A 13,357-nucleotide genomic window follows, 5' to 3' on the forward strand; every position below is an offset into this window, starting at 1 on the left:
GAAGAAAAAACCGAATAAATGAACGAAAAGAAAAAGGAATTGGATTCTTAAGGGAGAGGAGGAGGAGGAAGAAAAGAAAAAGAAAAAGAAAAGAAGGAAGAGAAAAAAAAACAACGGGAGGGGAAAAAGAAATAACAAAAATGGGGAAAGTGGGAGAAGGATGAAAGAAAGTTGTAAGGGATTGGATCGGTCGGTAAGGAAGGGAATATAGGGTAACCGACGGCGTGGAAGAGGAAAAGAGAAAAGGAGAGGAGGCCGATGAACAGTGGCGGAAGAAGGGAAATGGAGAGGAGAAAATGAAAAGAGTGGCGGATGGAGAGGGGAGAGGCTGGGGGGGGGGATTGCCGGGCTCGTAAGAAGGGGGGGATGGTCTGGGGTGGTTGTGCTTGAGTTTGACACAGTGAGAGACCGGCGTTGCCTGGCAACCTCTAAGGGTGGAAGTCCACATTGGCGTAGGGTGTACTTGCAACGAATTTATGCGCATGAACCACCCCTCCTATCGAGACTATTCTTTTTATTTATATGTATATATATATATATATATATATATATATATATATATAAAGAAGGAAAGAAAGAAGGAAAAGGAATCGAGTAAACGAATGAAACTAGCCTATAATTGGCGGCCACTGCTCGTTTAGATCGTGATAATATATCGCGTGTATCGTGATCGTGTTAAGGGCGATATATTTCACGAAATCAAGGGAACGTTTTCCTTTCTCGAAACTCGATTTGTCTTCGTTTCTTATGAGAAGAATTCTTATTTAAATCTTTCTAATTATAATTATATCTTATTCTTTGCGTTTTATATTTAAGTTGGAATTGGAAATTCGTTTGGAATAAACGGTATAATATTTTTGTATATACTTTTTTTTTTTTTAATTGAATTTACTTTTTAAAAGTAAAGCGAAAATGTCTATTTATCTATGCATTTGATTTATTCTTCGATTATAAATAATAATATCGTAGAAATACGCAGAGTGTAATTCCTTACTATTTTCAGATTTATTAGTTTTTTTTTTTAGTCACCAGATTTCCACTCTAGTGGTAGGAAGACAAGACCGACGTTCCTTCCATCTAGCCCCAACTATTTCATCAAGAACGGAACTTCGTAATTAATCTTAACTTTTCAATTAACATAACCAAGAAGACTTTCTTCGATCTTCTCATTCCCGAGAGAAAATATTTTTCACTTATGATATAAACAGAAAATATTGCCTTCCAATTAACAATCATATTCCTCACGATGCGATAAAAATTTCCAAATCTCCTTTATCAAACAACAAGAAAGGAACCAATTAAATGAATCGAATCGAACGAAACTTTTAAAGTTTAAATAACGCTTTTCACAAGATCTTCTTTCCTTTTCTTTTTAACAATTAAAGGAGAGACATCAATAACGATACCTATTTCATCCAATATGATTTATTCAATTGAAGGATGATCGGTAATTCGGTTGATTGAAAACGAAAGAAAACGAAGAAACATTGCGCGCACCGGCACCTACGAGGGTGGTAAACGAGAGAGATTCGTCTCTCCTCCCCCGGATCGATTTAATTAGCCTCGAGACGGTGACAATTTATTTTTATTAGCCGAATACCCGGGTTGGAGGTGGGTTGAGCCGAGTTCTACGCCCGTGGCGGATCCCACACTGCAACCCTGTGGCAAATTCTATGGCAAATGTACCACACCACAGGAAGATCGATATATAGACACAGAAGTCCCACCGGTGGCTTCCACTTTCATTCGATAGCGGGACATTTTTTAATCCGTAACTCTGCTAGGTTTCACGAGGAAATCGATGACGAAATGATGGAAACGCTTTGCTCGAGGAAATCCTCCCTCTTCCATTCTTCTTGCCTTTTCCAATGTTTTATTTTGTGAAATTATATTTTCAAAATATCTTTCTAATCTTTTTAAAAAGTGTCCAAGAAAATGTGTCTCTCCAGTTCTTCGCGTAAAGGAAATTGAATTTTTCATTCTTCTTACCCCTTCAATGTTTTATTTTGTAAAATTAATTCCGAGTTATGCGAATAATATTTTCAAGATTCGTGTATACATAAATTACGTAACTAAAAATCTTTCCAAAAAATCTCTCCAGTCCTTCGTGTAAAGACAATTGAATTTTCTTCTTGCCCTCAATATTTTATTTTGTAAAATTATATTTCCGAATTGTGCGAACAATATTTTCGAGATTCGTGTATACATAAATTATATAACTAAAAATCTTTTCAAAAATATCTTTCCAGTCCTTCGTGTAAAGACAATTGAATTTTCCATTTTTTTTGCCCCTAATGTTTTATTTTAAAATTAACTTCGAACAATATTTTCGAGATTCGTGCATACATAAATTGCATATAATAAAAAATCTTTCTAAAATCTGTCCAAAAAAACGTGTCTCTCCAATTCTTCGTGTGGAGGCAATTGAATTTTCCATTCTTCCCCAATATTTTATTTTGTAAAATTAATTCCAAGTTGTATGAACAATATTTTCGAGATTCGTTTATACATAAATTACATATAATAAAAAATCTTTTTAAAATGTGTCCAAAAAAGTATCTCTCCAATTTTTCGTGTGGAGATAATTGAATTTTCCATTCTTCTTGCCTCCAATATTTTATTTTGTAAAATTAATTCCAAGTTGTACGAATATTTTCGAAATTCGTTTATACATAAATTGCATATAATAAAAAATCTTTCTAAAATCTGTCCAAAAAAAATGTGCCTCTCCAATCCTCTATGTAGAGGCAATTGACTTTTCCATTCTTCTTCCAATATTTTATTTTAAAATTAATTTCGAACAATATTTTCGAGATTCGTGTATATATACATAAATTAAATAACTAAAAATCTTTCCAAAAAAATCTCTCCAGTCCTTCGTGTAAAGACAATTGAATTTTCCATTCTTCTTGCCTCCAATATTTTATTTTATTAAAATTAATTCCGAATTGTATTAAATTAAATTAATTGCGAACAATATTTTCGTGTATACATAAATTGTACATAAGTAAAAATCTTTCTAAAATATATCCAAGAAAACGTCTCTCCCTCCAATCCTGCATATGGAGGCAATTGAAATTGTGGAAACGAGCTCGAGTAGGGGGTGTGAACCAATCTGTATAAAATCGATCCGATTGAATATCGAAAAAAAGAAAAGAAAAGAAAAGAGAGAAAAAAAAACTTTATTATATATCACGTTAAAGGAAATTGTTAAAGAGGAGAAACCGAAGAGAGGGATTCTCGAGCAAAAACTATCTGTCTTGTTTTACGATAATGTGCAATTACGCGAATGGATAGAACGGTGACCCCGTGAGGGAGCACAATGCTCGACCCCTTGCAACTTGTTGCACTTGATTCACCAGTAAACTAGGAATCGCGTAAAGTCGTTTCACGCTCTTCATATAATATCGAGCAACTTCGACAATTCGATCACGATTTTGCAAAAATCGATTCCGATTCTTTCATTTCTATTATTCATTTCTTTATTTCTTTCTTCTTCCTTCAACGTTTCCAATGCAATTATCGAATATTTGAAAGAGAGAGAGAGAGGAGAGAAAGAGGAGAAAAGAGGGAGAGAATTAAACAACATAATTTTTGCCTTTTTCAGTCGAGTGATTCCGGCGGTTTTCGTGAACGCAGATCATCACCCCAGGCAGTCGCAATGGCCACCCTATCCTTGCGTATCTCCATCCCGGAGAAAAACGCCACGAAGATGATGCAATTCGACCCGAGCACATCCATTTACGACGCTTGCCGTATTATCAGAGAGAAACTCGCTGAAGCGAGTAACATGGGCCAACGTAAGCTCCTCTTGCATCTGAAATATATTCAACGACGTTCTCCTGCTAACGAACACGCGAATTTGCATTTTTTCCCCCTTCTCTTCCCTCCTTTTATCAACGTTGCGTGCGTTGATTAGAATTTTAAATCGCCAACATATTCGAACGTATATTATCCATTTACGCAATTGAAGTAAACAAGATTATTATTGGGTTGGCAACTAAGTAATTGCGGATTTCACTCATAGATGGCTTCAGTTGAATTTTTAGATTTGCTGGCGTAGTCCAAATGTAAAATAACTCGTGAGATTGCAGAGAAGCTTCATGTATCACATACATGCATTGAAAACTACTTAAAACAACTTGGCTATGTTCAAAAACTCGATACATGGGTTTCTCACGAACTGAAAGAAAAGCATTTAACGCAACGCATTAACAGCTGCGATTTGCTAAAGAAACGTAATGAAAATGATCCATTTTTAAAACGACTGATAACTGGCGATGAAAAATGGATTGTTTACAACAATATCAAGCGGAAAAGATCGTGGAGCAGGCCACGTGAACCAGCTCAAACAACATCAAAAGCTGGTATTCGTCGAAAGAAGTTTTGTTATCAGTTTGGTGAGATTACAAAGGAATTGTCTATTTTGAACTCTTACCACTCAACCGAACGATCAATTCTGTTGTCTACATTGAACAACTAACGAAATTAAACAATGCAGTTGAAAAAAAGCGGCCCGAATTGACAAATCGAAAAAGTGTTGTATTCCATCATGACAATGCAAGGCCACACACATCTTTGGTCACTCGGCAAAAATTATTGGAGCTTGGTTGGGATGTTTTGCCACATCCACCATATAGTCCTGACCTTGCACCATCGGATTACTTTTTGTTTCGATCTTTACAAAATTCCTTGAATGCTAAAAATTTCAATAATGATGATGATATCAAATCGTACCTGATTCAGTTTTTTGCTAATAAAAATCAGAAGTTTTATGAACGTGGGATTATGATGCTGCCTGAAAGATGGCAAAAGATCATTGATCAAAATGGGCAACACATTACAGAATAAAGTTATTTAGTTCCATGAAATTGTCTTTGATTTTCTCTGAAAAAATCTGCAATTACTTAGTTGCCAACCCAATAGATCGATCGCGTGTGTGATTCATCTTAATTTTGAAATATGATCGATTTTCATCTGGAAAAGAAAAAGAGGAAAATTCGGATATTTTTTTGAAGAAGTATAGAAAAGCTCGTATACGATATACGCAATAACAGCAGTAATTCTTGCCTCGACAGCGAAGGACTACGGATTATTCCTTGCCGACGAGGACGTGAAGAAGGGAGTTTGGCTGGAGCCAGGCCGGAATCTCGATTATTACATTCTGAGGAACGGCGATCTGCTCGAGTACCGGCGTAAACTGCGGACCCTTCGTGTGCGCATGCTGGATGGAACGTTGAAGACGTTGTTGGTGGACGACAGCCAGCCGGTCGCCAATCTCATGGTAGTAATTTGTACGAAGATAGGCATCACGAACCACGATGAGTACTCGTTGGTGCGCGAGCTGGCCGACGAGGAGACCGAGAACCAGAAGCCCGGCAATTTCGGCACCCTTACGCTCAAGAGGAGGAAAGAGGAGAAAGGAGAGCGGGACGCGAAGATGGATCAGTTAAGGAAGAAGCTCAAGACCGACGACGAAGGTGAGACGAGCCGCTTTAATTGTAAAAAGATTTCGTTTCATTGCACTGAACAACAAGTTCAAACAAGTTCGATGAAAATGTTTTGGAAAAGAATTTTACTGTGATTTGTTTTTTTTTTTTTTTTTTTTTTTTTTTGGAAAAGAATAGTATTTGATCTGATAATGATTAAATTTAATTCTTTTAAAATTTTTATTCTTGAAAGAATATATTTTATGTATATATTTTATCTGATAATGATTAAATTTGGTGCTATTAAATTTAATTCTTTTATTCTTGAAAGAATATATATCTTATGTATATATTTTATCTGATAATGATTAAATTTGGTGCTATTAATTCTTTTAAAACTTTTATTCTTGAAAGAATATATATTTTATATATATATTTTATGTATATATTTTATCTGATAATGATTAAATTTGGTGCTATTAAATTTAATTTTTTTATTCTTGAAAGAATATATATTTTATGTATATATTTTATCTGATAATGATTAAATTTGGTGCTATTAATTTTTTTAAAACTTTTATTCTTGAAAGAATATATATTTTATATATATATTTTATCTGATAATGATTAAATTTGGTGCTATTAAATTTAATTCTTTTAAAACTTTTATTCTTGAAAGAATATATATTTTGATTTGTATAAGTTGTACGTATAAATTTTCACGAGAGGAGAAAAATCGATATAAAATCGTATCACTTTGTTCACTTTCAGTGAATTGGATAGATCCAAGTAAGACGTTACGAGAGCAAGGGATAGACGAGTCAGAAACAGTGTTGTTGCGGAGAAAATTCTTCTTTTCGGATCAGAATATCGACAGCCGGGATCCGGTGCAATTATCTCTTTTGTACGTTCAAGCAAGAGACGCAATTCTGGATGGCACGCATCCGGTTACTCAGGAAAAAGCTTGTATTTTCGCTGGAATACAATGCCAGATCCAGTTCGGTGATCACAAGGAAGACAAGCACAAGCCAGGCTTTCTCGAGTAAGTTCTCTTAAGATAAGAAAATATTGATTTCTTTCATTCCGACTTATATCACGTTATTTTAACGATAACCGAGACGAATAAATAAAGAAAAGAAAAATCGAGCGATATTCGAGATTCAGAATTGAGAAAGAATCGGAATTTTTTCCCCTCTAAATAAATAAATAAATAAATTTTCCTTATATTTTGTATTTGTCCATTTGACTTTTAATATAATATATTAATAAATATATTATTTTTATAACAATATAAAGAAGAATATACAAGAATACTTCATAAATAAATTTTTTTTGTAGAAATATTTTAAAAATAAAAATGTATTTGTCCATCTGACTTTTATATAAAAAAGAATACTTCATAAATAAATTTTCCTTCTATGAATATTTTGTAAAAGTGTATTTGTCTATTTGACTTTTATATAAAAAAGAATACTTCATAAATAAATTTTCTTTCTATGAATATTTTAAAAGTAAAAGTGTATTTGTCCATTTGATTTTTATATAAAAAAGAATACTTCATAAATAAATTTTCTTTATACGAATATTTTGTAAAAGTTTATTTTGTAAAAGTTATTTATCTATCTGACTTTTATATAAAAAAGAATATACAAGAATACTTCATAAATAAATTTTCTTTCTATGAATATTTTAAAAATAAAAGTGTATTTGTCCATTTGACTTTTATATAAAAAACAATATACAAGAATACTTCATAAATAAATTTTCTTTGTAGGAATATTTTAAAAGTAAAAATGTATTTGTCCATCTGACTTTTATATAAAAAAGAATACTTCATAAATAAATTTTCCTTGTACGAATATTTTAAAAGTAAAAGTGTATTTGTCCATCTGACTTTTATATAAAAAAGAATATTTCATAAATAAATTTTTCTTATACGAATATTTTATAAAATTTGTTCATTTGACTTTTATATAAAAAAGAATATACACGAATATTTCATAAATAAATTTTCCTTATACGAATATTTTGTATTTGTCCATCTGACTTTTATATAAAAGAGAATATTTCATAAATAAATTTTCCTTATAGGAATATTTTGTAAAAGTGTATTTGTCCATCTGACTTTTATATAAAAAAAGAATATACAAGAATACTTCATAAATAAATTTTCTTTATATGAATATTTTATAAAAGTATTTGTCCATTTGACTTTTATATAAAAAAGAATACTTTATAAATAAATTTTCCTTATATTTTGTAAAATTTGTCCATCTCACTTTTATATAAAAAAAAATATTTCATAAATAAATTTTGCTTATACGAATATTTTATAAAAGTGTATTTGTCCATCTTTCTTTTATATAAAAAAGAATACTTCATAAATAAATTTTCCTTATACGAATATTTTGTATTTGTCCATTTGATTTTTATATAAAAAAAAGAAAAATATACAAGAATACTTTGTATCGTTAACCTAGATAAATAAACTAATAAACTTTTCTCTTCTCTTCTCTTTTTTCTGGCTTTTATATAAAAAAGAACATACAAGAATACTTTGTATCAATTAACAAAAGTTCTCTCGTTATTTTCTCCAGCCTCAAGGAATTTTTACCGCAATCATATTTGAAGGTGAAGGGTATCGAGAAGAAGATTTTCGCAGAGCACAAAAAACACATCGGCCTGTCCGAGCTCGATGCTAAAGTGTTGTATACGAGAACAGCGAGATCGTTGAGCACCTACGGCGTCACGTTCTTCTTAGTGAAGGAGAAAATGAAGGGGAAAAATAAATTGGTGCCACGTTTGCTCGGTGTCACTAAGGATTCCGTCTTGCGACTCGACGAAAAAACGAAAGAAATCTTGAAAACGTGGCCGTTGACTACCGTTCGACGTTGGGGAGCCTCTCCAAACACATTCACACTCGACTTTGGCGATTATTCTGATCAATACTACAGCGTACAAACCACAGAAGCAGAGCAGATACTTCAGCTAATCTCTGGTTACATCGACATCATTCTCAAGAAGCAAAAAGCTAAAGATCACTTTGGTATCGAGGGAGATGAAGGTTCAACCATGGTTGAAGACAGTGTATCGCCTTTGAAGTAAGTATCACAGTGTGTGTATATATATACTAATTTTCAGCATTCTGTTAATTGATGGAGGTGGTATTAGGACAATTAATGGGAATTGATAGAAATCGAGAGTCGCATCTTTTCTGTTCATTGATTATTGGAGATTTATATTGTGAAGCCAGCACGATAGTTTTTATTCTCTAGTTTATTTTTTATTGTGAATGATAAAGTGTCATTATGGAAGAATTTTTGAGAGAGAAACAGAGAATCTACATAGAGGCAAAAAGAAGAGAAGCAAATTTGAAGTAAATTTTCTATACATTCATTAGTTTTTAATATCTTTTTATTGTTATTTTAACAATGATGACAATGATCAAATTGTTATTATTAAGATTGCGAATGCTTGTTCAATAGAAACATTTAAATATATGAAATACATATTCTTTTCCATAATATATATTTTATATATTCTTTACAGAGCAACGATTATGCAACACGAAACGAGTAATGCTGGCAAAGGAAACGTGGAAGCTGTGTCAGTTGCCATACCTGCAGTCATGAGAACCGGTGTAGACGGTAAGAATATATTCAACAAATTTTTTCCCCAATTATTTCACGCCCCAAAATCAGTATCTTATATTATTTCTAAAAATATTTATATATTATTTTCTGAAAAATATTTTTTTATTAAAATGTGATTTTTTCACACCTTAGTTAAATAAAATAATATGGATGTTTTATCAGTTTTATCAGTTTATTCTCAAAATGAAAAATAAGATACTGTATTTTGATCCTACTATTCAATTTATATATTTAATAGAAAAATATCGCGTGTTGATTTTAGATATATATAAAGTTTGTATCTTGATGATAATTTCTTATTTTAATATTATTTGGTTATTTGGAAGTTTGGAAAAAATTTTTCTGTATGTTTATTCAAATTTTTTATTATATTTTGTTTGCATTGTTTCTTCATCTTTATTGATTATTATAATTATTATTATATTATTTTTCATATCATTAAAATATTGATTCATAAAAAATTATATGTTATATATAGTATATTAATATATTATGTGTATATAATATAAATACTATTAAAATTATAATTTAATAATTTATAATAATTATTCACAATAATAAAAATAGTCATCAAGTAGCATTTATAACAAAATTTTCGTTCGTCATGTTGTTTCAATTGAATTTAATTTTCTTCAAGCTTCTAAAATAACGAAATAAATTATAAAAATTTTAGAGCTCCTAGCACGTCTTTTTAATTGTTGCATAATAAATGTTTACGAAATAGAATGTTTGATCAATTGTAACTTCAGTTTAAATTTATAAAAGAAAATAAAGGAAAAACAAAGCACGTTGAAAGAATTAAACTTAACTGCTTAAACAAAAAAAAAAAAAAATACATAAACGAAAATAAAATAATTGTTTAATATTTTTTTTTTTTTACCGAGTTGTTACATAATTAGGAATAAGACAATTTTTTCTTCTTTCATTTTTACAATTTTACGTACGATAAAAAATGAAAATACAAAATAATAAATTAAAATATTTTATTATATTATTAATAAAAAACGTTCCCAACATTCAATTCTTTATATATTAAATTCTTTATTCATTAAAATTAACTCATGATTGTACATACACATACTATACATTTATTACCACAAGTTTATTCTAAAACTATTATAACTTTATACTCTATTATTATAAATAGATCCCCATTTCTGTGAATAGTGTGAATGACGTTCAAGGACAATTTTAACAACAAAGATTCATCGAAAATTCGAAAGATAATTAAAAATACAAGACTGATCGAATCCTCTCCACCTACAAATATGTCCCTTGATTTGATAATTATATCTAAATAGTGTGCATAGTATTAACGAGAAGTTATAGCCGCCTAGTGGCGCCAGTCGATACTACGGCGCATAGACCGATCGCGATAACTCCTATTGCAACGAATTTGCTCATGATCACGATTACCTAACGGTTGTGACAGGTACTAATGGTCGATGGGCGTAAGCGCATTACAAGCATGCATGCGATATACTTAAAATTACTTAAAATTAAAATTCATCAAAAAAAGTTCCATGAGTCTATAAATAACTTCTTCCTCCCATGGTGATCTATATAACAAAATATAATAATGAATAACTAAAACGAGAATTAGAAAATAAATAAACAGATAATTTAAAACGTATATCCTGGACGTTGAACATTTATCATGCAACGATCAAACAAGTACATAGTTTTTACGCATATACTTTTTTCCTTTTCATTTTTGATTTGGTATGTAATATAAACGAGACACACTTTGGCGCTTATCAGCTCTCGCTTAGCCGATCTGTGTGCCTTAATCCAGCTTCTTCTTGTCAATGCGATCAATCGATCCAAGCGAGGATCGATCCTTGTAAATATCACAATCGGATAGTTGCATGATACGGTTTATAGGGGCTCGGCCGTATGGGACTGGGCACATGGGCAGTGCTCAATACACGACTGTCAGCGGCCAGGTGAACATCGCTCACGCTCCACCGATGGTAAGATCTATCAGAGGCAGAAACAGAGCGCTCTTGCTCGTGGTGTTGATTTATCAGTGTTCCCTCACTTTCGTCGAAAACATTTCCCTTCGGTCACATTAAATTGATTCGGGGACGCATTAATACTGGATTACTAAAATTGCAGATATATATATATATATATATCGGTCACGCTATTTGGATTCGTTTGATAGAGTTGATTGATGTCAGTGTATGATTGAGGAAATTTCATTTGATTAGCAGAGGCAGATTAAGTATTCAGATTATACGTGTATATACGATAGGAATAGGAATTAATCGATCGGGGACGATTATTCGGAGATTAATGTTGAATTTCAGTCTTGGTTTCGTGGAATTGGGCACGTTTCGAGTTTGATGCTATCGAAAAATGTTTGAAAAATTGTGTAAACGATGAATTTCCTCCCTTCCCAAGCGACACTGATAATTCAAGACTTCACTTCAAGAGTCATTGAATCGCTTTGTCATAGCGTTAGCTCCAAGTAGTTTTCGAGTTTTTATACGAATCGCAGCGACGTTGCCTTCAAGTTGAAGAGATAAATTGATTATAATAATAACGTAATTTTCGTTTCACACCGGAGAGAAAAAAAAGAAAACGACTAATTGACGGTTAAATTTGTTTTCATGCTAGGCGCCTTCTATTGCGGACACAGAGTAGGTACACGATGATTAAACTTTTTAGTTATTTATATCATTGGCTGTTTAATGTTAATTTTTGTTCCAAATAAATCCTTCCAATTTTTAGTTTCCTTCAATTTTATTTTCGAACGATTAAAAATTCTCTGTGGAATGTAAAAAATAATATTGATCTTCTTCTTATTTGAAATTTAATCATTATATTGGAAAATTCTGTATCATAAGAATTTTCTTTTCTCTAGTCCAACAACTATTCAATATATCCATTTTTAATTTGCATATCCGTCATTGAAGATCGATTATTTAATAAAACAGCAACTAGTTTTTATTAAACTTGAAGTCGTTCAATTTTTGTAAACCATTTTGTAAATTGTTACACTATTCATCCTATCTCTTTAAATATCTTTATAATTCATTAATTCTCATATTATTTCAAAACAGATACAACTGTTGTACAAAAAAATTTACGAATAGTATAATAAATTCTATAATAATTCGCAAGAATCGATCACAAAAATCGAACGTCTTCCATACTTTTTTCGATCGTCGTCCATTAACCGTAAAGCAATCATCGTTAAAACCGTTGAAACCAGGTGCAACAAACAAAGGTAACATCCGTCCTGTCCGAACCACAACGTGCCTTACTGTCTACCATAACCGCCGGCCACGAGGTGATCCACATCGCGGAGACCGAGCTCTCCTCGAAGGCCCAACTTCCCGAGCTGGGCACCGATCCCGCCTCGTTGAAATGGATCGAGCAGACGATCGACACCCACAAGCAGAACGTCGGCTCGCAGATCGCTGCTATGAACGCGGCGACCGCCCAGGTCGTCACGCTCACCTCCGGCCCGGCCGACGACGTGGATCACACGGCCGTGGGCGCGGCCATCACAACGATCGCCACCAATCTGCCGGAGATGACCAAGGGCGTGAGAATGATCGCTGCCCTGATGGACGACGAGTCCTCGGGGGATAAATTGCTGGACGCCGCGAGGAAGCTGTGCTCGGCATTCTCCGACTTGCTCAAGGCCACCGAGCCAGAGACCAAAGAGGTATTATTGCGATTATTTGGGAAGAGTTTTTTTTTTTTATCTCTTCGTATTCTCTTCTAAAATTGATAAGATTGTTATTGGGTAAAACCAATTTTGTCATAAGTGAGGTAATGTTAAGTGAAGAAGTATCGATTTTCTTTTTAACAAGGAATCTCATTTTGATGTGTGATCAATTGTGTGACTTTTTAACGCAGCCTTTCTACGTAGCGATATCTTCGTACGAACGATACGTAAGCAAGAATATTAGAGAACATTGTAGAACATCGTTTACAGTTTCCTCAGTTTTTCTTCTTTTCTTTTTTATAAGGAATCCTGTTTAATATTGTTTCTACCTGCGTTTCACTTTAAATTATTGCACATATTGTTCAATTCGCAGCTTGTTGCAAGTACATTAATGTTTTCATTGTAATGAGTTAGTTACTTTGTTTTATTTAGGATGGAAATAGGGAAAATGGTTTCGTTTCATAAAGTTTTAAATTATTGAAATTTAAGTATTAGTTATAGAATAATATGATTAGATAAAACCTTCAATTTGTTTGATTTATATATGATATAATTTTAAGTATTAAAAGTATTATTATACAAGTATTAAAAAT

At 32.2% G+C, this 13,357-nt stretch overlaps 1 protein-coding gene across 9 annotated transcripts in view; it reads left to right on the forward strand.

The window, feature by feature from the left end:
• LOC551272 (talin-1) overlaps positions 1-13,357 on the forward strand; it is a 63,971-nt gene that overhangs the window by 39,346 nt on the left and 11,268 nt on the right. For 6 of the 9 annotated variants that reach the window (XM_026444822.1, XM_026444821.1, XM_026444820.1 and 3 more), the window contains 8 exons: positions 3,608-3,800; positions 5,079-5,480; positions 6,201-6,471; positions 8,027-8,530; positions 8,979-9,076; positions 10,967-11,055; positions 12,303-12,761; positions 12,956-12,991. In XM_026444822.1, coding sequence (XP_026300607.1) covers positions 3,662-3,800; positions 5,079-5,480; positions 6,201-6,471; positions 8,027-8,530; positions 8,979-9,076; positions 10,967-11,055; positions 12,303-12,761; positions 12,956-12,991 — 1,998 coding nt within the window. In that variant the 5' untranslated portion in view covers positions 3,608-3,661. Of the gene's footprint in view, positions 1-3,607; positions 3,801-5,078; positions 5,481-6,200; positions 6,472-8,026; positions 8,531-8,978; positions 9,077-10,966; positions 11,056-11,704; positions 11,728-12,302; positions 12,762-12,955; positions 12,992-13,357 lie in introns of those variants that run through there. The other 3 variants (XM_026444826.1, XM_026444818.1, XM_026444819.1) reach the window with 2 other exon arrangements.

This window comes from Apis mellifera, linkage group LG13, assembly GCF_003254395.2.
Source record: "Apis mellifera strain DH4 linkage group LG13, Amel_HAv3.1, whole genome shotgun sequence".
Classification (NCBI taxonomy): Eukaryota; Metazoa; Arthropoda; class Insecta; order Hymenoptera; family Apidae; genus Apis; species Apis mellifera.